The sequence below is a fragment of the Bos grunniens genome, chromosome 7 (genome assembly GCF_055505025.1).
Source record: "Bos grunniens cultivar Pamir isolate PY7600 chromosome 7, Bosgru_T2T1.0, whole genome shotgun sequence".
NCBI classification, from domain to species: domain Eukaryota; kingdom Metazoa; phylum Chordata; class Mammalia; order Artiodactyla; family Bovidae; genus Bos; species Bos grunniens.
The window spans coordinates 15,066,183-15,091,605 of NC_141171.1; the positions used below are offsets into that span (position 1 = coordinate 15,066,183).

At 54.5% G+C, this 25,423-nt stretch overlaps 1 protein-coding gene across 6 annotated transcripts in view; it reads left to right on the forward strand.

The window, feature by feature from the left end:
• Positions 1–25,423, forward strand: part of PDE4A (phosphodiesterase 4A) — a 44,665-nt gene that overhangs the window by 14,997 nt on the left and 4,245 nt on the right. For 3 of the 6 annotated variants that reach the window (XM_086409278.1, XM_086409281.1, XM_086409284.1), the window contains 13 exons: positions 12,170–12,361; positions 13,404–13,440; positions 13,564–13,634; positions 14,423–14,472; positions 14,633–14,745; positions 18,552–18,645; positions 20,148–20,371; positions 22,397–22,495; positions 22,608–22,772; positions 23,007–23,106; positions 23,255–23,409; positions 23,767–23,889; positions 24,760–24,942. In XM_086409278.1, coding sequence (XP_086265404.1) covers positions 12,170–12,361; positions 13,404–13,440; positions 13,564–13,634; positions 14,423–14,472; positions 14,633–14,745; positions 18,552–18,645; positions 20,148–20,371; positions 22,397–22,495; positions 22,608–22,772; positions 23,007–23,106; positions 23,255–23,409; positions 23,767–23,889; positions 24,760–24,942 — 1,606 coding nt within the window. Of the gene's footprint in view, positions 1–769; positions 1,031–1,259; positions 1,559–1,895; positions 2,405–12,169; positions 12,362–13,403; positions 13,441–13,563; positions 13,635–14,422; positions 14,473–14,632; positions 14,746–18,551; positions 18,646–20,147; positions 20,372–22,396; positions 22,496–22,607; positions 22,773–23,006; positions 23,107–23,254; positions 23,410–23,766; positions 23,890–24,759; positions 24,943–25,423 lie in introns of those variants that run through there. The other 3 variants (XM_086409279.1, XM_086409283.1, XM_086409282.1) reach the window with 3 other exon arrangements.

Sequence of the window (25,423 nt, forward strand, 5' to 3'; positions counted from 1 at the left end):
GACCCTGGGATTTGGGAGGCCTTCATGGAGATCCGTGGGAATGCTCTAGCTGTGGGGGTTTCTTGGGGTGTTTGGAGGGTCTCGACATGATTCAGGGTTGGTGGGAATGCTCTAGGGGGTTTGGTGGGCATTTGAGAACCATACAGATTGTCCTGGGATCTGAAGGGGTTTCTCCTGGGCTCTCAAAGCACCTCTGATATTTGTGGGTGCATCCTGTGATTCTTGGGGTGCCCTGGGGCGTTGTGGGAATGTCTCAGGAACAAAGAGCAGACGTCAGGGGGCTATGAGAGTGTGTGTGGGTCTATGGGAGTCTCTCAGGGCATCTGGATTTTGTGGCGGAACCCAGGAATTTGGGGGGTATCTCTGGGTTGTGTGGAGACATCTCAGAGATAGTAGGGGCACTCCCTGGGATAGTGGGGCTCTCAGTCTCAGGCCCCTGAGGTCTGTGGGGCCTCTCAACATCGTGGGAGGTGTGTGTGAGCGCACCCCAGAAATCTAGGGGGCATCCCCAGAGTTTGTAGAGACGCTTCCGGAGATTGTAAGGACGTCAGGGGAACTGCGGGGGCCCCCAGCGTGTGTGGGGTGTCCCCGCCGCGGCCGCGTGGGGGCCCCTGGCCCGCTCCGCCCCAGGGGCGGCCCTAGCGCATAGCCGGAAGGGCCGAGGCGGCCGGGAGGGGAGGGGCCCGTGGGCCCCGGGGTAGGGCGGCCGGCCTGCGTGGGCCGCGCGGGGTGGGCGGCGCTGCTCTCCAGCGCCCGCCGAGGCGGGGCCGCCCCGCGCCGCCCAGGCCATGGCGCGGCCGCGCGGCCTGGGCCGCATCCCTGAACGACAGCTGGAGGCCTTCCCGGCGGCGGCAGCGGCGGCCACCGAGGACGAGGCGTTCCTGCCCGAGCCCCTTGCCCCGCGCGCGCCCCGCCGCCCACGTTCTCCGCCTGCGTCGCCGGTCTTCTTTGCCAGCCCGTCCCCAACTTTCCGCAGGCGCCTTCGACTTCTCCGTGGCTTTCAGGATTTGGGCCGCCAGGCGTGGGCCGGGTAAGTGTGCGCCGGTGGCTGTGGGTTCGAGTCCCTACCCTGGCCATCAGGCGCGAGCCGCGGGTTTTGGGGCTCGCAACTAGCTCGCTCAGCCTCACTTTTTCCTCTTCCGTCACAGGGCAGCGATAAAAATCATCTCTGCCCGGCAGGGTTGCCGTGGAGACATCTGATAAGGCATGCAGTAGGCGCTCAATAAACGCCACATGCCTCCCACTTCCTGTGCAGACCTGAAGTTGCGGTCGGGCTTTGGGGCAGAGTGGAGCCCACCTGCCACCCAGGATGATCTGGGGACGTACGTTGGGTTGTGTTATCCTTAATGGAACGGCCTGTGAAATGGGGCCAGCGCTGCCCTGTGGGAGCTCCCTTGCCAGGAGGCACAAAGAGGGCAAATGAACGTTCACTTCGTACCCAGACCCAGAGTGGGCCGCGGGGGCGGTAAGCCTGCGGGGTGCGGAGCCGGGAGGCCACATCCGGTGTGACTCTCCGGTGTCCCGTTTATCTTGGAAACTGCAGATTGGCGGCCCGGAGGTAGGCCCGGGGCTGACTCGGGGGGCTTCTCCGGAGCCCCCATCATCCTCCGTACTCTCCGGCCTGCAACTTGTTTAGAACCCGAGTCCGGGGACTTGGGGAAGAGATGGGGCGGGGCATGATCAGGAGGAGGGGGTCGAGGTCCCTGGGAGCCCGGTTTGGGGCTGGAAAGGGCTGGGGCGGGGCAGTCAGTGCCTATCTCCGCTTTCTCTCTGTGTCTCTGTCTTCACCTCTGCGCCGCCCCTCAAGCCCCTAACTCTTCCTCCCCCGGATCCATGTCACCGGACCCTGTACTGCACCCGCGGGCAAGTCGTTTCTCCCCGGGGAACACGCGGCGTTCAGAGACCTCCAGCGGGCCCAGCTCGACGTCAGGGAAGCGGGAGAGAAGGCGGGGTCAGAGGCGGGCTCGGAGCCCGGGAAACCGGAGCCTGGGGCACCCTCCGAGGCCCGGGGGAAGAGAGACAAGCGGGAAGTATGCGCAGAGTTCCGCAGGGCCCCCCGCGGGAGGAGGCAGGCGCGGAGCCCTCCCTGGCGCAGCAGACGAGGGGACGCCCGAACGCCCGGGGACGTCCCTGGGGGGGTCACCGGGAGGGCGGGTGTGGAGGCGGCGCCGGCGGTAGCCGCCGCAAACACCTCGGGCCTGGCGAGCAGTGCGTGCCACCCCGCCTCGCGGTCGTACCCATGCGCACGCCGTCGGCGCTTGGCACTCATGCGCTCCAGTGCGGCACCCCGGGTCCGGCCCCGGCCCCCTGCCCTGGCACTGCCTCCCGCGGGCCCTGAGTCACTGGTCCACTTCTCCTTCAGCGAAGAGGACACCTGTTGGTACCCTCCAGGCAGATCTGTCAGGTGGGTGGCCCGCGGCCAGTCCCCTCCTTTGCCACCGAAGGGCTCTGACTGCTTTGTGTATGGGGAGGGGGTGCAGGGAGCAGTCTGCCTTGGGGGAGTCCCCAAAGTGGTTCTTAGTTTCTGCCTGGAGCCTCACCCTCTTTCTCTGGCCCTAAACTGGGTGCTGCCTAGGGCTTCCTGCAGATGGTGGCCCCCAGAATGGATGCTGGGTCCTGCCCCCTTCCCACCTACCCAGGATTCCTCCACGCTCCTTGTGCCCCTAAACCTGGGCTTTTGGCATTCACCCTGGCAGCAAATATGTGTGTCCCGCGTCACCTGGGCTCCACTCCCAGGCCACTGGCTTCAAGCCAGGTCCCTCCAGCCCTGTCTGCTCAGTGCCTCCAGCCTTACCCTCTCTTCTTCCTTGCTGGGGCTGCCAGGCTTGAAAACCAAGTTGGGTGGGGGTGGGGAGGAGGTTCCTGCTGGAAAACCTGGGGTAGGGGGGCATTTCGAATCTGCTGGACAGCACTGGGGCAGAGAAGCGGTCTCTAGGTTCTTAGAATTCTCAGAGTACTCTAGTCTTGTTCTTGCTCCGCTGCATCGACCCCTTCAGACACCCAGACACACACATGCGCTCTCGCATGGATGCACACAGTCCACAAACGCAGCCACATAAGACACAAACAGACACACCCCCACACAGGGTAATTGAGGTCACCTGGTGTGGTCTGTGCAAGGCATGGGTCTTGTGGCTGATGGAACACAGGTGAGCCGTGGCTGTGGTGACAGACATAACACAGAAACCTAGGTCTCACACCCCCTTGCACTCACTACACTGACTGCAGGAGCACACTTGCACTGCAACACACACTCAGGGCCGATTTCCACCTGCCCTCTGTTACACACAGGAGCATTCATGCCTCATACCCCCTGAGGAGTCGAGGACAAGGTCACACACACATAGACACACAGATCCATGCAGACTCCAACACAGAGACCCCCCACACACACAGATCCACATAGACAAGTGTACGCACATGGGGGCTCCAGAGCATGCACACACCCCCCTGGACTCCCACATATACAGACCCTCCTTGCAAACCAGCCCCACAAACTGCCGTGTCACCTGGCACCATGTGCCGGCCTGGCAGACACACACCACCGCCCGCCCCCAACCTCCGTGTGACCTTCACAAAGCAAATGCCAGGCCTTTCCATGAAGGCTGCCTGGCACCTCTTGCGAGGGAGTCAGGTGGAGTGGGGCAGGGAGCCCGGGGAGATGGCAGGCCTGCCTGGGGGAGACAGACACCCAGTGATTTACTGGGCAGCAGCCTTGTAGCCTGGTGGCCTGGTTCTAATCGTGCTTTACCATGAGCCAAGTTACTTATCCTATTTGTGCCTCAGTTTCTATCTGTGGAAAATGGAGCATGAGGACCCGTCTGGGCATACAAGAGTGCCTAGCATGTGACATTTGATAGCAATTGGCTACTGTGATCGCTATGAGTCTGACCAATGGGGACCTGTCTCCTCTCCTGCCCCCTCCACCTCCACTGCTTGTTTGTTTCGTATCGGCCTGTGCGGCAGAACTCCAAAGCCTGCATCTGTCCCTGGGCTGCCCAGTCCTCCAGGGGCCCAATTTGATGCTCCAGGAGCCCAGGTGGGCGGGCCCAGGGCCCTCAGAGGAGTAGAGGCAGGTAGTAGCTCCATCTGAATGCCGTCAAGTGGTCAGCCTGTCCAAAGGAGAGTCTTGGGCAAGTCATTTCCTTTTTTTTTTTTGGCCTCACCGTGCAGCTTGTAGGCTCTTAGTTCCCCAAGCAGGGATCAAACCTGCTCCCCCTGCATTGGAAGTCTTAACCACCAGACCAACAGGGAAGTCCCTGAAGTCCTTCAGTTTGCTTTCTGATGAAGTGTCTGGGTATGTGCCTGTGAGGTCAGGGCCTTTTGGCTGCCCGTGACTCGGGTTTTGCGGCTTTGGGTCCCATTGGGACATTGCTGGAGCCACCTCCAACCTGACTTTGGCTACTGTGAGCAGTGGCAGGTGAGGAAGGAGTGAGTGCCAACAGCTCTGGGTCTGATTCTGAGGGGTAGCTGAGACACCTGCTCCCGCCCCTTCCACACACACACTCTCTCTTTCAGTCCCTCTCAGGCTGCTGTTCAACACACCTGATCCTCTCTCCTCTGTCCTTCCACAGCCCAGGGGGCATTCGCTCCTGGAAGCACAAACAGCAGGGCCCCAGAGAACCTCTTCTTCCCATCTGGGCCTCTGGGCTCCTGCTTACGTGAGCTGAGTCCCCCTGGGGCTGTGGGATCTGCCCACAAGTCTAGCTGGGTGTCCTCTGGGCTTGGGTCTCAAGTTCCCCCAACTGCAGCTTCAGTTCCTAGGGTGGGGCTGAGGTCCTCAGGATGGAGGTATGTGTCCCTCTCCTCCCCTCCCCAGTGGCACTCAGCAGAGTCCCAAAATCCAGGCGGGACCTTGGGAGACAGGACCTCATTCACAGGCGGGAAGGCCACCAGCCCCTCACTCCCTCTCTGCACCTCAACCTCCATATTGACACAGGACATTAATAGAACCCGACTCGCAGGATTGGTGGGAGACCTGATTGGGGTCATGTGTACAAAGCACTTTGATGGTACCAGGAGGGACATCCCTGATGGTCTAGAGATTAGCTCCTGTGCTTCCAGTGCAGGGGACATGGGTTCGAGAACTAGTCGGGGAACTAAGATCCCACGTGCCATGTGCGGCCAAAAGACAAAAAGCAAAACAATGACAAACACACAAAATTACAGATAGTACCGGGCACAAGGCAAATACTGAGTATCTTATTATTGGGGCTTCCCTGTTGGCTCGGGGATAAAGAATCCGAGTGCCACTGGTTCGATCTCTGGGTGCGGAAGATCCCCTGGAGGAGGGTATGGCCACCCACTCCAATATTCCTGCCTGGGAAATCCCATGGACAGAGGAGCTTGGCAGGCTATAGTCCAGGGGGTTGCAAAAGAGTCAGATACAACTGAGCAACTAAACCACAACCTAATTATTCCTATAAATCTAAAAGGATCTATCCTGGCACTCAATACACAGCAGGTGCTCAATAAATGGGCATTATCATCAAAGACCCAAATTCATGATCTAAGAGTATTTTTACTCCTTTTTTTTTTAATTGACTTAAAAAATTAACATATAATAAAATTCGACTGTTTTTCCGGCTGTGCCCTGCTGCTTGTGGAATCTTAAATTCCCTGACCAGGGATTGAACCCAGGCCCCCGGCAGTGAAAGCACTGAGCCCTAACCACTGGACCACCAGGGAATTTCCAAAATTCAACCTTTTTAGTATCTGTTGCATGAGAGGTTTTTTTTTTTAATTGTAGTAAAATATATGTAATAAAGTTTACCACTTTAACTTGACTGTACAATTTAGTGTCGTTATACACACACATTGTCGTGCAACTGTTCCCCTGCCATCCATTGCCAGGACACTTTCATCTTCCTAAAGCGAAACTCCGTCCCCATGGTACACTCACTCCCATTCCCCTCCCCTGGCCCTCGGCCTCTACCACGCTTTCTTTTTTCTATGAATTTGACTCCTCCAGGGACCTCATGTAAGGGGAATTGTACAATATCGTCCTTTTGTGTCTGACATTTCATTTAGTGTGATGTTTTCAAGGTTCATGCATGTTGTAGCCTGTGTCAGAATTTCCTTTCTTTTTTAAAAAATTATTTATTTGGCTGCGCTCGCTCTTAGTTGCCACGTGCTGAATCTTTTAGTTGCCACATGTGGGGTTTAGTTCCCTGACAGGGATTGAACCCGGGGCCCCTGCATTGGAAGTGTGGAGTCATAGCCACTGCACCACGAGGGAAGTCCCCAGCTTTTGATTCTTTTGGGTATATGTACTTGGAATGCGTATAGCTGGATCACATGGTAGTTCTGGGCTTAAAAGTTTTTGCAGAGCCGCCAAACTCTTTTCTACTGTGGCTGCACCTTTTTATATTCTCACCAGCAGTATATAAGTATTCTAGTTTCTCCACATGCATGCCAACACTTGTTATTTTCCTTTTTTTTTTTTAATAGTAGCCATCCTGATGGGTGGTATCTCATTGGGGTTATTTGTGTTTTCCTAATGACCAGTGATGTTGAGCATATTCTCATGTGTTTATTGTCCATATGTATGTCTTCTTTGAAGAAATGTTTAAGGGTTATACCCCCCCCTTTTTTTTTTTTTGCCATGCCCATGACTTGTGGAATCTTATTTCCCCAACCAGGGAATGAATCCAGGATCTCAGAAGTGAGAGCTCCAAGCCCTAACCACCGGACCACCAGGGACCTCCCTCCCACTTTCTAATTAGGTTGTCTGTTTTGTTGTTGAGTTTTAGGAGTTCTTTATATAGTCTGGACATTGCACGTGCGCTTAGTCGCTCAGTCGTGTCCGACTCTGGAATGCTATGGACTGTAGCCCACCAGGCTCCTCTGTCCATGGAATTCTCCAGGCAAGAACACTGGAGTAGCTTGCCATTTCCTTCTCCAGGGGGTCTTCCTGACACAGGGATCGAACCCAGGTCTCCTGCATTGCAGGAGTTGCATTGTGTTCTTGACAGTCTGAATCATCAGGGAAGCCCAGTCTAGACATGAATCCCTTATCAAATATGTTATTTGCAAAAATGTTCTCTCAGAAATTACTTGAAGTCCAGTGGTTAGGACTCCAAGTTTCCACTGCAGGGGGCACAGTTTCAATCCCTGGTCAGGGAACTAAGATCTCATGTGCCCCATGGTGCAGCCGAAAAAAGAAAAAAAGGACTATTAAAAAAATATTCTCCCATTCTATGGATTGCCTTTGTACTCCCTGAATAGTCTTTTGATACACAAAAGTTTTTAACTTTGATGAATTCCCTAATTTATTTTTTCTTTTGTTGCCTGTGCTTTTGATGTCATGTCCAGGAAATCACTGCCAAATCCAATGTCATGAAGCTTCTAAGAGTTTTATAGTTTTAGCCCTTATATTTAGATGTTTGATCTACTGGCGGTTAATTTCTGTATATGGTATAAGGTAAGGATCCCACTTCATTCTTCTGTAAACGGGTAACTAGTTTTTCCCAGCACCATCTTTTAAAAAGACTGTCCTTTCTCCATTGAATGGTCTTGGCTTCCTTGTTGACAGTCATTTGACCACATATATGTGAAGGTTTATTTCTAGGCTCTCTATCCTTTTCAAATTTATGTATTTATTTTTGGCTGCACTGGGTCTTCATTGCTGCTCAAGGGCTTTCTCTCGTTGCAGCAGTCAGCAACTACTCTCTAATTGCGGTGCACAGGGCTTCTCGTGGTGGCTTCTCTTGTTGCAGAGCACATGCTCTAGGGTGCATGGGCTTCAGCAGTCATGTCACAAAAGCTCAGTAGTTGCGTCTTGTGGGCTCAGGAATACAGGCTCAGTAGTTGTGGTTGCTTGGGTTCAGTTGTCCCGTGGCATGTGAGATCTTCCCAGACCAGGGATCCCCTGCATTGCAAGGCAGATTCTCAACCACTGGACAAGCAGGGAAGCCCTCAGCTATCTTGATATTTTCGATTTATGATGGGTTTATCAGGACATATCATAAGTCAAGGAAATCACTGACTCTTCTCCTTCATCCTGTACAAATAATTCATAAATAAATCCCTTAGGTTTTCTTTTAAATATATGTTCCAAATACAACCATTTCTCAGTAACTTACCACAACCATCTTAGTCCAAGCCACTAATAAAACACCCCATTTAAAAAAGTCAAAGGTCTGTAGTTTATTTTTGTGTTTTTTTAAATTGCTGAATACCCTTATAGCTCAATCAGTAAAGAGTCTACCTGGGGTCAATTCCTAGGTCAGGAAGATCCCCTTGAGAAGGAAATGGCAACCCACTCCAGTGTTCTTGCCTGGAGGAATGTCTCCCATGGACAGAGGAGCCTGGCAGGTTACAGTCTATGGGGTCGCAAGAGTTGGACACAACTGAGCCACTAAGCATACACACATTCCACGGCATGGATCTGCTACCATTTATCCATTCATCTGCTGATGTACATTTGGTTTGGTTGTTTCTAGATTTGGGTGATTATGAAGAGAACTGTTATAAACACTAGTCAGCAGGCTTTTATATATATATACTCATTTGGGCTGTGCTGGGCCGGTCTTAGTTGTGGCATCCAGGATCTTAAGTTGAGGCATGTGGACTCTTAGTTGCAGCATGTGGGATCTAGTTCCCTGACCAGGGATCGAACTGGGGCCCTCTGCATTGGGAACGTGGAGTCCTAGCCTCTGGACCACCAGGGAAGTCCCTAGTCATCAAGTTTTTGAGCAGACATGTTTTCATTTATCTTGGGTAAATGTATAGGAGTGTAGTTGTCAGATTGTACAATTAGGGTATGCTCAATTTCATAAGAAACCAAGCAGCTGTCTTCCAGAGTGGCTGTACCACTTGGCATTCCCATCAGTGATGGGATCCTGGTGGTGACAAGGATGGATCCTTGTCATCACCACTTGGTATCCTTGTCAATTTTTGTTTGTTTAGCATCCTAGTAGGTGCAAAGGGATAGTTCATGGTTTTAATTTGCATTTCCCTAAGGAGGAATGATGTTTCCTGTGCGAATGTGCCATCTGTGTATCTTCTTTGGTGAACTGTCCATACTTCTGCTCATTTTTGCATTGAGTTGTCTTCTTTTTAAATTTTCATTTATCTATTTTTGGCTCCACTGAATCTTCGTTGCTGTACAAGGGCTCTTTCTAGTTGCGGTGCGCGGGCTTCTCATTGCAGTGGCTTCTCTTGTGGAGCACGGACGGGCTCTTGGCACGTGGGCTTGGTAGCTGTGGTGCATGGGCTTAGTTGCTCTGCGGTTTGTGGGATCTTCCTGGATCAGGGTTTGAACCTGTGTCCCCTGCATTGGCAGGCAGATTCGTAACCACTGCACTACCAGGGAAGTCCATCTTCAGAGTTTGTTATGTATTCTGGATACCAGTCCTTTGTCAGATATTTTCTCCCAGTCTGTGGCTTGTCTTTTTATTCTCTTGACAGTGTCTTTTGCAGAGCAGTGTTCAGTGTTTTTAAAATGTTTTCTGAAGTTTGTTTTCAAAAGAAGTTTGAGTTTTCAACTATTTAAAATTTCCGGTTTCTTTCCTATAATTGGAACCCAGGGCCCCCAGCCCCACTCTGCTTTTTATGTTGGCTGCCTGGCCCCTGGAAAAATTTGCTCTAATGAGGGGAATGTGCTCTGATGGGGGTCATCAACAGAGGGCAGCAGTTAAGATTTTGATCTGAGGAATCCCAAGACTTGGGGTGGAATTCTGACTGCACCATGACCTTACTGTGTGACCTGGAACCAATCATCCTCTCTGAACCTTAGTTTCTTCATGTGTAAAATGGAGGCAGTGAAGTCCTCCCCCCCATCCCCCCATCCCAGGGCTGGCCCAGGAAAAAGAGTCCATGTATAGAAGCTGGTGGGAGAAGGCAATGGCACCCCACTCCAGTACTCTTGCCTGGACAATCCCATGGACGGAGGAGCCTGGTGGGCTACAGTCCATGGGGTCGCTGAGAGTTGGACACTACTGAGCAACTTTACTTTGACTTTCATGCATTGGAGAAGGAAATGGCAACCCAGTCCAGTGTTCTTGCCTGGAGAATCCCAGGGACGGGGGAGCCTGGTGGGCTGCCATCTATGGGGTCGCATAGAGTCAGACACGACTGAAGCAACTTAGTAGCAGCAGCAGCATAGAAGCTGGTAATGCTGTCCTGGTCTAGGAGATTTCAGATTTTTTTTTTTTGACCAGGCTACATGGCATGTGGGATCTTAGTTCCCTGACCAGGGATGGAACCTGGGCCCCCTGTGGTGGAAATGCAGGGTCCTTACCACTGGACCCCAAGAGAATTCCCTCAGGTTTATTTCTTAGCAGAGGGAACATTCAAATAAAATCTTAGACCGACATTCAATAGTAGGACCAGAAAGTGCAGGGAGGATTCTATTTCTTCTCTCCCTACCCGGTTGTACTCACCAGAGCACAGCCTGAAATCTGCTGACCAGTCTAACACCCTCATTTTAACAGAGTCACAGACGAGAGAGGGCAGTGACCTTCTCGAGGTCACACAGCATGTCACAGGCACACAGCTCCCCACACTTATCCTCAAACCTTCATATCAATTGCCTAGGTGAGTTCCCTCCCCAGGGATACTGATAGATTTACAGTTAGGGGGCTGATAGATTTACAGCTGCCAATGTTTCTTGAGCTCCCTGTTAGGCACCACCCTGAGCATGTTACCTGTGTTAACGCTGGTTACCTGGATGACCTCAGGCAGGCAGTGGTTGCCCCCATATTGCAGAAGAGGAAACGGAAATTTGGTCTTTTCCCCCAAGTTGTACATTTGGGAAGTGGCATAGCCAGCTTTTTCCTACCTCATCCAGAGGCTCTGTCTTGCCAGTGCCAACAGAATGGAGTCCTGCTGTATCCTCTATTTAGCTGTGTCTCTGTTATCTATCTATATCTCCACTCCAGTGACACCAATTTCCTTGCTGGTCCTCCAACAAAAAACAGATTCTGCCACAGGGCCTTTTCACTTACTGTTCCCTCACCCTGGAGTGCTTTCTCCCACCTCCTGACCCCATGGCCTGCTCCTTCTCATCCTTCAGGCCCTGCTCAGATATCACCTCCTCAGAGAGACCTGCCTCCACCACAGCAGCTAAAAATCACCTTTCCAGCCACCCACCTAGTTTTAATTCCCTGGATGGCACCATCCAGCCTGTATATTCATTCATTCATTCATTCATTCATAGATTGATTCATTCAGTAAACATTTATTGGGCATCCAGGCCATGTTCTTAGCCAGAGATCCAGCAGTGAACAAAGCAGACAAAAATCCTTGCTCTGTAGAGCTTAGTTCTAGAAGGGAAGGCAAACAGCGGAAAAGTAAAACATAGAATGTGTTGGGTAAGTAGTATTTATTTTAAGGAAGGGAAATATGAAATGTAAGGGCAGGGGATGATATTTCAGATGGGTTGGTTGAGGGAGGCCTTCCTGAAGAGGCAACATTTGAGAGGAGGGGGGAGCCACTGGAGATCTGGGCCAGGGAGACAGTCTGTGCAAAGGCCCTGAGGCAGGAATATCCCTGGAATATTTAGGGAACAGCCAGATAGCAATTATGGCTGCAGCAGAGTCCATGAAGGGCGTAGTGGGTATGGGGGCAGGGCCTTGTGGGCCACAGCAAGGACTTTGGCTTTGGCTCTGAGTGAACTGGGAGCCAGAGAAGGTTCTAAACAGAGGAGGGATGTGACCCAACTCAGGTATTCACAGGCTTCCTCTGGCTGCTGAGGGAAGCGGACAGGGGTATAAACAGAAGCAGCTAGGGGCCAGAGCAAAGACAAATGTCCTGGCCCAGGAAAGTGATTATGGGCAGGCTGGCCAAGGAAGGGGTATGAAGCAGACAGATTATTCTTGAATAGATTTGATTGCTCTGAGGTACCAAGGGAAGAACAGAGCGAGGAAGACCCCACAACTTTTGGGGATGTGCAGTGCTGCTCGGTTGGCCTGTTTCTAGACCAGCCCTCACAGTGTCATGTCTGTGAGGGGCACAGATCATGGTCTGTCTGGGTCACGGCAGTGTCCCTTAGCTCTGGCAGCAGGACCAGGCACACAAAGGTGGTCTCTCTAATTTCCTGTCTCCCACCTTTTCTGAAGTATCTGTCTCTCTTGTCAGGAATTTCCTGGGTCTCCTTATTCCTCTCGACGCCCCCCCTCAATGTCATCTCAGCCCACTGACCCCTCTTCCCGCCCACCCCTTGCAGCTTGGAGGCGGAGAATGGACCGACACCGTCGCCAGGCCGCAGCCCGCTGGACTCGCAGGCGAGCCCGGGCCTCGTGCTGCATGCTGGTGCGGCCACCAGCCAGCGCCGGGAGTCGTTTCTCTACCGCTCAGACAGCGACTATGACATGTCACCCAAGACCATGTCCCGGAACTCGTCGGTCACCAGCGAGGCGTGAGCACCTGCCATCTCCCCCCTGGCTGGCTCTTCCAGGCCTCCTGGCCCCAGCAAGGGGGGACGGGGGCTGCCCAACCCCCAGCCCACCCCATGGTCCTTGGCAAAAACTAAACAGCGCCCTTATTCCCTATTGAGGACTCAACCCCCTTATAGCATACCCACCCAGTGAGGTATGAGCGCCCACCCTGTCTCTGCCCCGCCACCTGGCCACTCTGAGCTGAGGCCCAGCCCCACCCATGTCCCTACAGTGCCCACCCACCCAACCTGCCCATGCCCACTCCTACCCCTTGGTTTCAGGGGCCTGGCCCCACCTTATCCCATCTCTCCAGCAAGGGAACCCCACTTGAGCCCCTCCTGGCTACCACTTCCAGAGGGTCCACCTCGGCTGACCCTCTTCTTCCTCCCCATGTCTAGGCTTCCCTAAACCAGCCCCCTTATCACGACCACCTATAGTGGTGTGTGGAGAAGGAAATGGCAACCCACTCCAGTATTCCTGCCTGGGAAATCCCATGGACAGAGAAGCCCAGCGGGCTACAGTCCATGGGGTCGCAGAGAGTCGGACACGACTGAAGCAACTAAGCAACAATAGCATAGAGGTGTGAGCACCCCCATCTCCTCAGCCCTCTTCCTCTACTGAATCCTCCAGCCCTGTCCCGACCCAGTGAGGCATCTGTATCACCCCTTCCCCCCAGCTCCTGTCCTCCACCCCCTCCCCACTACTAGTTTCTCCAAGCTCAGCCTCTGAGGTGTGTTCACCACCCTCCTTTTGTCTCTGCGCCACCTCACCTTGCCCCACCTGAACCCTTCTCCCTGACCGTTTCCTTCAGAACAAGCCCCTGCAGCGTAACCATCCTTGTGAGGTATAAGCACCCCTCCCCCACCCCACAGAGCCCCCTTCCTGTCCACCAGCCTCCCAGGGCCCAGTCCCCCACAGAGTGACACCCTAGTGACTTGCTTTTCTGGTAGCCCCAGCCCCTGTCCACCCCAGACCCTTGGGAGCCCCACTGTGAGGACCCCTGACCTACCCCTGTCCTTGCAGGCATGCAGAGGACCTCATCGTCACGCCGTTTGCCCAGGTAAGACCCCCTCCCCTAAGAAGGGAAGGGGCTCTGACTCTCCCCTACACTTGGGGACAGGGGCCCAGCCCCAGCTCCTCGCTCTGGGTGGGCCCCTCTCCTCACCCTGGCTCCCCCACCCAGGTGCTGGCCAGTCTCCGGAGCGTTCGCAGCAACTTCTCCCTCCTGACCAATGTGCCCATTCCCAGCAACAAGTAAGTGGAGGCTGGGCCCCAGGGCCTGTGATCATGAGGCTCAACACACCTGGGTCCAACTCTCACAGCTGCTGTGTGACCTCAGGCAGGCACTTGACCTCTCTGAGCCTCTGTTTAGCCAACAGCTGCCACTGAGCCAGTAAACCATTGTGATTCAAATTCTTAAGTCGGGGAAACTTTTATAAACAAAGATGGAGGGGTATGGACACTCAAGGCTGCGGTCATGAGTGGTCAGCCACCCCAGCCTCTGAGCCACTCCTGGCAGTGATGCCAGCTTGCCAGGCAATTAGCCGTCTGTGTTGCTTCTGTCAACTGGAAACCGCTGTAAGAAGTTGAGAAGGTGATGTATAGAAAGTGCTAGAATACTGCCCAGCACATAGTAAGTGCTCACTGAATAGAAGTAGTTCTTATTTGGGGGCAGGGGTGAGGCTGAGAGCTGCTGGTTCCTCTGGGAGCCCTGGGGGGCGGGGGGTGGGGGCAGAGTTATCCTGGGGTTCAAGGAACTCGGGGGAGGGATGGTCAGGGAAGCAGGGACTTTGGAGACACAGGGTCTGACCCAACCAGCCATATAGTCTTGAGGAAGCTGGCTCCACCTTCGTGAACCTCAGTTTCCTCATCTGTAAAATGGGTTTTTGTGAGGCTCTGTGAGAGGCAGCGGGCAGAGTAAATGGCAGCATGCCTGGGACACACAGAGAGGGCTCATAAAAAGGAAAGTCAGAACTCTTCATGGAGAGGGAGGCAGAGATACGGGGAGGGCCAGGCTGAGGTTGGGGCCCGATTTTTTGCAGGCGGTCCCCGCTGGGCGGCCCAACCCCCGTCTGCAAGGCCACGCTATCAGGTAACCAAGCCCAAGGGCATGAGAAAGGCCCCTCGTGGTGCCCCAGTGCGGGGTCCCTCGCCCCCTTTCCCAGCGCCCTACTCATCAGACGGGCCCCCATCACCTCTGGGGGTCTCCATGCGAACCCTCGCAGTCACCGCCCCGGCTGCCCCTTCCCCAGAGGAGACGTGTCAGCAGTTGGCCCGAGAGACACTGGAGGAGCTGGACTGGTGTCTGGAGCAGCTGGAAACCATGCAGACCTATCGCTCCGTCAGCGAGATGGCTTCCCACAAGGTGTGTAGGAGCAGCGGGGTGGAGCCAACGGCTGGGGGCGGGGTTAGCTATGGGGCGTGGCCAATGGGCGTGGTCCACCTGTGATGAGAGCCTGTGGGGTGGGGTCAGACCCTGGGTGTCCTTTATCTGACTCTGTATCTCCTGTAGACCTGGGATGTGTGTGTGTGTGGTGTGTGTTGTCTGACTTTGTATCTCCTGTAGACCTGGTGTGTGTGTGTGTGGTGTGTGTTGTCTGACTTTGTATCTCCTGTAGACCTGGTGTGTGTGTGGGGTGTGTGTGTGTTATCTGACTTTGTATCTCTTGTAGACCTGGTGTGTGTGTGTGTGTGTGTGTGTATATGTGTGTGGTGTGTGTGTTATCTGACTTTGTATCTCTTGTAGACCTGGTGTGTGTGTGTGTGTGTGTATGTGTGTGGTGTGTGTGTTATCTGACTTTGTATCTCCTGTAGACCTGGGATGTGTGTGTGTGTATGTGTGTATGTATGTGTGTGTGTTATCTGACTTTGTATCTCTTGTAGACCTGGGGTGTGTGTGTGTGTGTGTGTGTGTATCTGACTTTGTATCTCCTGTAGACCTGGTGTGTGTGTGTGTGGGGGGGTGTGTCCCTAGGTGACCTTCTGTCCTGGGGGGAGCAGGTTGTGTTTGTATGGTTTATGAGTGTGTATCTGTGGCTATATGACTGTTTGTTGGTTACCCGATTGCAGTGCTGGGCAGGGAGGAGGGCAGGGGAGTGGGGGGTATCCCAATAAGATCCATCAGGAGTGGCATGCACAAGTGTATCTGTGGAGGGCATAAGGATATGCACAGCTGACAATGTGGGGCTGTCAGTGTGGGGAGCTGTACCAGGGGGGTGTGTATGTCTAGAGATGTGAGTTAGTCCAGTTGTGAATCTGAGTGTGTATCTCCATGTGTCTGTGACTCTGTGTGTGTGTGTGTGTGCTTGCAAGGCCACAGGAGAGAGTGCAAGGCATCCATGTACAGTTGTGCTGACTGTGCACTGCACAATTCCAGGGGGCGCCATTCAGGAAGCGGGCAATGTGAATGATGCCACCTGGAGTTGTACAGCTTGGTGGGAGGATGCCTGTCAGGAAATGAATGTGCAGGTGGGGGCGTCTGTGTTGGGGGGTGCGCACACCCGTGGGTGGAGGTTTGTCTGGGAACATGTGAGTCTAGGGCAATTGTGTCCCTGAGGGTATGTGTGGAGCATCTGAGAATGTGACTGTGTGTCTGAATGTAGGTCTGCGGGTGTATTTCTGCAATGGGGTATGTGCGTGTGGAGCGTGGGTGTGAGTGTGCGTATTCCCTTATAGATTAGTCAGGGCACATTTGTGTCTGAGGCCATACGGGTATCCATGTTTGTTTACAAGTGTGTCTGTGGGTGTGTTGAGTGTGTCTGCTGCAAGTGTGTCCAGTATCTGGGTGTTTATCCCTTAGTGTGTGTCTGTACTTCTGGTTGTGAGTCCATATTCTGGGAATGGGTGTCTAGAGGTATTTGTACCTCTGTGTGCTCTATTGTATTCCTAGAAATGTGTTGAACAACAGAATTGTGACTGTGTGTGTGTGTGTTTGTGTGGTTAGCATAGGACTGAAAGCATTTGGGTGTCAGAGTGTGGTCAGGTCTGTCAAATGTCTGACTGTAGTGGTGTGGAGTGGAATTTGTGTCTGATTGTGTGTTGGTGTGTGGAGCATGTGGGTGTGTGTGTCTGTCGCTGGGTGTGTCCACGGCGAGGTGGGGGCATGCCCTCTGCCGGGTGTGTGTGCCTCCCTGCCCATCCCTGGCAACCTCACCTGGGTCCTGCCTGAGGCCCGTGGGCTCCAGTGCCCCTTTAATGCCCCCCCCACCCCCAGCACCACCTGACATTGCATGCAGCCTGCCAGTGCTGCAGTGAGCACGCACACGCACACACACAGGCGAACACACGGAGCCCAGAGCCTCCGAAGCCTCCTCCCGGGACCCTCGCCCTGCACCTTCCCTCCATGGGCAGGGGTCCCCGGCCACCTCCAGCCACTGCTGCTGCCGCAGGGGGGCCCAGCAGGGCCCACGGCAGGCAAACCATGTAACCAGGGCTGCTGCCGGGAGCGCGGAGGGGAAGGGAGCCCCCCAGCCCTGCTGGGCCGGCCTGGGCCCCTCCGCGGCTCCCCCTTCCACTGCCCAGCACCCCGCCCCCTGCCACAATAGCTGCTAACCCCGGGACTCCCCAAGCCCAGCCTCTGTGTGCGGCAGCCCTGAGCGGGGCCAAGACTCCACGATGCCCTTGGTGGATTTCTTCTGCGAGACCTGCTCCAAGCCGTGGCTGGTGGGCTGGTGGGACCAGGTAGGGGAACTCAGGGTGGAGGATGGGCAAGAGACCCAGCTCTGGCCCTCCCACCTCGCACCCTCCAGCCCCCGGTCTGGGCTTGTGTGTGCATCTGTGCACGTGTGTGGCCTGGAGATGAAGCCTGGTGACTGTGTCTCTGTGTGTGGCCCGGGGCTGGGCGTGGAAGGTGGGTGGCTGGGGGTGTGGGTCTCTCTCTGGGTGTGACCGCAGCATGCATGTGTGTGTGTGTCTGGAGTGGTGGGGGGCTGCCTGAGGCCCGTGGGCTTGTGTGCCTGGGTCGTGGACTGGGGGATGGCCCTGGCTGAGATCACATGGTTCTGATTGTGGTGGTGTGTTTTGGGCCATGTTTATGAGCCCAGAGCTGCATGATTTTTCTGGGGCATGTGACCCTGAGTTCAGTGACTGCTTTATTGTGTGTGCTCCTTGATGTGTGTGTCTGGGGGCTGTGTAGCACTGTGTAAGTGGGGGGTCTGTGACTCTGTGCGGTTGTGTGACTTTGTGGGTCCATCTTGTGTGTGGATGTGTGTCTCTCTGTGGGTGCCCAGGGCCTCTAGCAGCCCTGGGAGGAGTGAGTGCCTCTCCCGATGTGGGCTGGGCAGGCTCACCCTTCCTGCCAAGAGTCCCTCCTGCCTCTCTGGACAGTCGGCTCCAGCTCAGGGGGCGCTTTGGTGGAGCTTGGGGGTGGGGAGCCGATGCCCTTTCTCCTCATGCACAATGTCACAGCGGCCACTTGTGTGAAGAGAGACGGGGAGACCCAGAGGAGCCCCCAGGGCTGGTTCTAGGCATCCCCTGTCCATCTGTGCATCTGTCCACCCCTCTGAGGTTGGGGGAGAGGGGGCTATGATGGGAACCCCCCCTCCCCTAGTGACTGAACTAGGGTTTCCTCTGCTCACCCTTCTCCCTGCCCCAGCCAAACATCTTCACCCAGAATTTCAGGACTGCATTCCTTCCTTTCAAACCAGGCTGAGGGCTGCGGGGCCAGGACCCTGGCGTGTGGGGTCCCTGTCTGGGAAGACCTGGGCCAGGGGTAGGTCTGGGAAGTCAGGGGTTAAGGGGCCCACGGCCTGCCCCCTTTTCCCCAGCTCAGTAGCTGGTTGGAGGGGGAGTTGCTAAGGAGACTCCCATCACCATGGTGACGGGATTCTCCTGACACCCCATTGGCTCCCTGTTAAGCAGGAGCCCCTCCCTTCCACAGGTGCCCCTCTGACTCCTCCTTGGGGGCAGAAAGAGGGAGTATGGTGAGAGGAAGCCCCCTTCCTCAGAGAGGGAGGGCTGCACTCCCCAAGCCTGGGGACCCCCATCGAGAGTTGGGAGGAGAGGAAGGACTGACCCCTCCCCTCTCACAGCCTGCTGAGGGCTGTGCTGGCTGAGCAGAGAAGTGAGAGGGGCTCCTGGGTTCTTCAGAGGTTTCTTGGGAAGGCCTGACCTTACCCCCCCAACCCCTGCCATCACCCCATCATGCCTTCCTTCTTGCCTCCTTCACCTTAGTTCAAGAGGATGCTAAACCGTGAACTCACACACCTGTCAGAGATGAGCAGGTCAGGAAACCAGGTCTCTGAGTACATCTCCACCACATTCCTGGGTGAGTGAAGGGCAGCACTGTGTGTGTGTGTGACAGGGGGGATGCATAACTGGACTGTTGGGGGGCACCCCAGACCCTGAGTCTTGTTGCACACATTTGCCCAAGGGACCCTGACTCACCTCCCCAAAGGTCAAAGTCACCACGTCAAAAGTTCCTACACTCTGATACCCTCCAATTTAGTGAGACCCCCGACTCCTGTAGAACCCCTACTTTAAAGCTGCAAAGTCCCTCCAAATTCAGTGGGACCCCATTGGAACTCAAACTCAAGGACCCCAAGAAACCCCCAAACTCAAATAGAACTCAAAGTCTCCCAAAATTCAGTAGAATCTCCAACCTTGAATTTCCTTGCCCCAAACTCAGAAGACCCCTCAAACTCAAGAGAGATGCCCGGACTCAGTGGAATTCTCAAATGTAAGGGAATTCCTGCCCTTAAAAGCCCATAAAGACCCCCAAACCTTTAAAAAACCTCCAAGCTGAAATCTCCCCAATTCAATAGAATGCCCAAACTTGGTACAATACCTCCAAATTCAGTAGACCCCCAAACTTTAGATACCCAAATTCAATAGGATTCTCTTGCTTAGCTTAAACCTATACAGTGATTCCCCAAACTCTGGAGAATTCCTTAACTCAGAAACTTAAAGGTAGAATACCTCAGATTCACTGGAACCCTTCAGCTCACAATGACCTCCGAGGTCAGCCTTCCCCTCATCCTGAAGCCAAGAGCCTTAACTGAGACTATCCCTGACAAAGTCAGGGTAATTTCACCTTCAGAATTGATCACCAAAGTTCCCCAATTCAGGTTACCTGCCCCCCCAGCCAAGCTGGAAAGAAGGTTTCAAACATTCCCACCATTGAGTGTGTGATGTGCCTGAATGCTGAAGACCCAGCCAATAAGAGCACAGCATGCAAATGAGCCCTCTTGGGCCCTGTCATTGACTGGTGGGACCCAGGTCACAATGGGTGGCCCTGGCTGGACTCTGGAAGGCCTAAAGAGCTCAGGAAAAGAGACTTCTGGGGCTGGCCCCCAGACAGGCTGATGTCCAGGGGTTAGGGGTGGGCCCATGGAGCCAGAGACCACCCTTCCTTCCCGCCTCCCAGCGCTGTCCACCCCAACCAGTCCTCTGGGTCACCGCGGGCCTGTCTTCCCAGCCCGAGAAGGGTCCTTGCCTATCCGAGGCAGGCAGAAGCCCTCTCTAGCGCCCCCACCCTGCCTCCTGACTTCGCATGCCACCCCCTCGCCAAACTTGGTGATTGGACTGGGGCTACCCCACAGCTCTCGTCTGGCCCTGGGGTCCCCACTCCAGCCCACCACCTCCCAGAAGAATTCCTACCTCCGCTCTGGCTTCCAGTCTATAAGCAACCAACAGCATGACACCAGGACTAGGTCTGACCTCCTGGGTGAGAATTTTCAGGGCCTGAGGGGTAAGGCAGGCACGGTCTGAGAGCCAGATGAAGGAGCTTCAGTGGGGTAACCATGCTTGCCTCTCCTCTGTCTTCCGCAGACAAGCGGAATGAAGTGGAGATCCCATCACCCACGATCAAAGATCGGGAGAAACAGCAAGCGCCACGGCAGAGACCTTGCCAGCAGCCCCCGGCCCCTGGGCCACAGCTTCAGCCCATGTCTCAGATAACCGGAGTGAAGAAGCTGATGCATAGCAGCAGCCTCAACGATTCCAGCATGCCCCGCTTTGGTGTGAAGACTGATCAAGAGGAACTCCTAGCCCAAGTGGGTGGGGCCTCAGCGGGGGCGGGGCTGGAGAGGGAGGGGCAGGGTTCTGGGGGCGGGGGCAGTGAAGGACTGGGCTTTGGGTCAGATTGAGATGAGGATTGCGGTATACCTGCCCTTTGAAACTCTCAGGAAAGGCGGAGTGAAGGAACCAGTATGCGCTGTGTGCCTGTCCATGGGATTCTCCAGGCAAGAATACTAGAGTGGGTTGCCATGCCCTCCTCCAGGGGGTCTTCCTCACCCAGGGATCAAACCCGAATCTCCTGCATTGATAAGTGAGCTCTTTACCACTAGTGCTTTCTGGGAAGTCCAGGAAGCAGTTTAGGAAGGAGCTAATGAGCAAAGAGGCGGGTGGTCTCAGCTGGAGTCAACGTATGAACAGCACCACTGAGTTGAACCACCTTGAGGCAAGCCTGCTGGCCTATTTTTTTTTAATTAGTTAATTTTTGGCTGCACTGAGTTTTCGTTGCTGTGCACTGGCTTTCTCTAGTTGCAGTGGGGGCTACTCTTTGTTGCAGTACATGGGCTTCTCTTGCAGTAGCTTCTATTGTTACAGAGCACAGGCTCTAGGCACACAGGCTTCAGGAGTTGTGACATGTGGGCTCAGCAGTTGTGGCACATGGGTTCAGTAGTTGCAGATCTCGGACTCTAGAGCACTGTCTCTGCAGTTGTGGCTCACAGGCTTAGTTGCTCCATGGCAGGTGGGATCTTCCCAGACCAGGGATCGAACCAGGATTGGCAGCAGACTCTTATCCACTGTACCACCAGGAAAGTCTTGTGCTGGCTGCACTGACCTTTTGTCATTGACTGGAGGCTGTCCCCAGGGTGAATGCCCTCACCCCCTCTACATAGCTCTAGTGCAGAAAGAGCAGTTTTGTGAAGTTTTTTTTTTTTTTTTTTTGGCCACACCACACAGCATGTGGGATCTTCGTGTTCCCCCCAGAGCAGATTTTTGAGAAAGGACAGCTGTGAGAATGTGTAACAGCTCCAGCAGCTGGGGGATGGACATGCTTACCAGTGGAAGGAATCTGCACAGAATCCAACAGCATCCACTACAGACCAAACCCGGATTCACCTCCTGGCTTTTCTGTGAAATCGTAGGCCGGAGGACTCCCACATTGATTTGTACAATGGACTCGACACAAGCTCAGCGGCTCACTCAGCTGACTTTTCTTGTAACCCTCCATGTGCCAGCAATGGCCAGTGCTATATGCAGTTACCCAGTGTTGATTAAGCACTTACTGTGTACTGGCACTTTTTTTTTGGCCATGCAGTAGGGCATGAGGGATCTTAGTTCCCTGATTGAACTAAGGGATTGAACCCACGCTCCCAGCAGTGGAAGTGCAAAATCCACTGGACCACCAGGGAAGTCCCTGGCACTGTTCTGAATTCTGCGAAGACATGAAAAACTAGCCCATGTTCCTTTCCTCCCGGTGCCCAAGAGCAGTTTAACTGAAGCTGAACCGTGCTTTTGGGTCAGCCACACTGAGTTCACATCCCAGCCTTGCTGCTTGTGAGATGTAAGGTCTTAGGTGAGTCTTGTCACTGCTTGGAGTTTGGATTCCTTCACCTGCTATGTGAAATCAAGCACTTAGTGCAGTGCTGGGTAGCTTATAGGCACTCAATAGACACTGGGGTTGCTTTGTTATTTTCTGGCCCAGTAGGACCTGGGTGGTAAATTCTATACTGCTGACCACATCACCCACTGGTTGAGTGATAATGGTCCCACTATGCAGACTAGGGTTCTGAACACCTGGCTCAGATGGTAAAGCATCTGCCTACAACACAGGAAACCGGGTTCAATCCCTGGGTGGGAAAGATCCCCTGGAGAAGGGAAGGGCTACCCACTCCAGTAGGCTTGCCCGGAGAATTCCATGGACAGAGGAGCCTGGCTGGCTACATACAGTCCATGGGGTCGCAAAGAGTTGGCCAAGACAGAGCAACTAACACCTCTGAACTCCTAGAAGAGAGTCTAGAGGGTCCTGGCCTCAGGGGCTCCTGACCTGTGGCCTCCGTCTCCACCAGGAACTGGAAAACCTGAACAAGTGGGGCCTGAACATCTTTCGCGTGTCAGATTACGCTGGGGGGCGTTCCCTCAGCTGTATCATGTACACAATATTCCAGGTACGGTGAGATTCCTGGTAGGGCGGGCTGAGTGGGGCCAGCTGCGAGGGAGAGGGAGGAGTGAGGAGCTGAGGGCTAGGGAGGGCCACCATCCCCCGACCTCTGCCCGCAGGAGCGGGACCTGCTGAAGAAGTTCCGCATCCCGGTGGACACTATGGTGACATACATGCTGACCCTAGAGGACCACTACCACCCGGATGTGGCTTACCACAACAGCCTGCACGCAGCCGACGTGCTGCAGTCCACCCATGTGCTGCTGGCCACACCTGCGTTGGATGTGAGCACCACCTGGGCACCCCCGTCTCTCCAGCCTCCCCTCCCCCCCTGCCCATCTTGAATCTCCTGTTTATCTCTCTGACCCTGGGTCCCTGACCTCCCATCTCTCTTTGACCCTGTTCCTCTCTCTCCTGACCCCCATCTTTCTTGACTCTCTCATTTCTCTTTTACCCTCTCTCTGACTCCCGATCTTTCTAACCCCTGCCTTTCTCTGACCCCCTTGCTCCGCCCCTAGGCCGTGTTTACGGACCTGGAGATTCTCGCTGCCCTCTTCGCGGCTGCCATCCACGACGTGGACCACCCTGGAGTCTCCAATCAGTTCCTCATTAACACCAGTGAGTGGCCCTCTGTGAGGGCGGGGCCTGCTGGGCTGGAGGTGGGGCCCGCTGGGTTGGGGGCGGGGCCTACGCTGGCCCCTCCCAGCGGGGGGGCATCCTGGGTGGGTCGTCTCTTCTGACTGCCCCAACCTGACCTGGGACCCAGATTCAGAACTGGCGCTCATGTACAACGACGAGTCGGTGCTGGAAAATCACCACCTGGCCGTGGGCTTCAAGCTGCTGCAGGAAGACAACTGTGACATCTTCCAGAACCTCGGCAAGCGCCAGCGGCAGAGCCTGCGCAAGATGGTCATCGACATGGTGGGCGGGGCGAGGGGCGGGGACAGTGCGGGAGGTCGCCTTTGGGCCTAGGGGAATTTGGGGAAGGTCTGGTCTGAGTCTGGGATAGACAGGCCCCAAGTAGGAGAACCGTCCTTTGGGAGGAGGTTGTGGGGGTTGGATTTTTTTTTTTTGCCCCACTCCCTACATGTGGAATCTTAGTTCCTTGACCGGGAATCAAATCTGTGCCCCCTTCAGTGGAAGCTAAAGGGGTGTCCTAATCACTGGTCTGCCAGGGAATTCCACAGGGGCTGATTGTGCTCAGTGAAAACTTTGGGTTGGGTGGATACAGAGGGTGGCCAGGCTTTGAGGGCCCCCATGACAAGTCCTTGCCCACAGGTGCTGGCCACGGATATGTCCAAGCACATGACCCTCCTGGCTGACCTGAAGACCATGGTGGAGACTAAGAAAGTGACCAGCTCGGGGGTCCTCTTGCTGGATAACTATTCCGACCGCATCCAGGTGCCCCCCACACAGACCATATAAGGACTCTTTCCCTCCCTCCTCCCTTAGGTCTGGGTTGCTGCCCCTCACTCTGCCCCCAGCTCCCAGGTTGCCCATCTTCTTTGTCTTTTCTCTCCTCTGCCACCTAACCCTTTCCAACTCCCGTCTCCCCCATCTCACTCAATTCCCTCTTCCCTTTCTTTTTTTAACATAGTGTGTGTTTTTTTTTAATTAACTATTTATTTGTTCATGGCTGTGATGGGTCTTCATTGCTGTGCAGGTTTTTCTCTAGTTGTGGCAAGTGAGACCCACTCTCTAGTTGCGATGCACAGACTTCTCATTGTGGTGGCTTCTCCTGTTGCAGAGCACAGGCTCTAGGGTGCGTGGGCTTCAGTAGTTCCTGTGGCATGTGGGCTCAGTAGTTGAGGCTCCTGAGCTCTGGAGCACAGGCTTAGTAGTTGTGACGCACGGGCTCAGTTGCCCTTCAGCATGTAGGTAGGGTCTTCCCGGACCAGGGATCAAACCTGTGTCTTGTGCACTGGCAGGAGAATTCTTGACCACTGAGCCACCAGAGAAGCCCCCTTTTTCCCTTTCTTCATCAAGCCCTGTCTCCATTCCTCCCACACCTCTGTGTCCCCCACTGCCTCTTTTCCCTTCCCTCCTTCTGCCCTTTGCTCATCACTCACCTCTCATCTCTCCCCTTCTCTCCTCCACTCATCTCCCTTTTCCCTCACCTCCTCTTCCTCCCTCCATCTCCCCCCTTACCCACCACCCCCCCCCCCCCGCCCCACCATCCCCTGCTCTCTTTCCAAAGGGAAAGTAAGAAAGCCTGGGGCCTGAAACTGGGTCGGGGGCCATGGCCTCTAAAGGTCCCCCCACCCCACGCAGGTTCTACGGAACATGGTGCACTGCGCAGATCTTAGCAACCCCACCAAGCCGCTGGAGCTTTACCGCCAGTGGACCGACCGCATCATGGCCGAGTTCTTCCAGCAGGGCGACCGTGAACGTGAGCGAGGCATGGAGATCAGTCCCATGTGCGACAAGCACACAGCCTCAGTGGAGAAGTCTCAGGTAGAGTCTCGGGGTGTTGGAAGGGAGCAGGGAAAGGCCCCCTACCTCACATCCTGGCCTCGAGCCCCAAGGCCCCCAGGAGGCCCTAAGCTGCCCATCCACAATGTCAAGTTTTTCTTTGTTTTTTCCTTCTTTATCATGATGAGAAATAGATAACACTTCCTGCTCCACAGAACAACTGAACTGAGCCTCCAACTCCTTAATTTGTAGATTTGCGCCCAGATAGTTCTAACTCTTTGTTGCAACTGCCATAACATCTGTAATATTCGTCTGACCGTTAGTTACAGACCTCATGTCCATTCAGCCTCTTGGTTTCCCTGTGATCTGGCCACTCATTTTGGGCCTGAGTTTCGGTGGATTTTTTTTTTTTTTTTTCTTTTTGTCACATGGGTCTTCATTGCTGCTTGTGGGCTTTCTCTAGTTGCAATGAGCAGAGGCTACCCTTCATTGTAGTGTCTGGGCTTCTCATTATGGTGGCTTC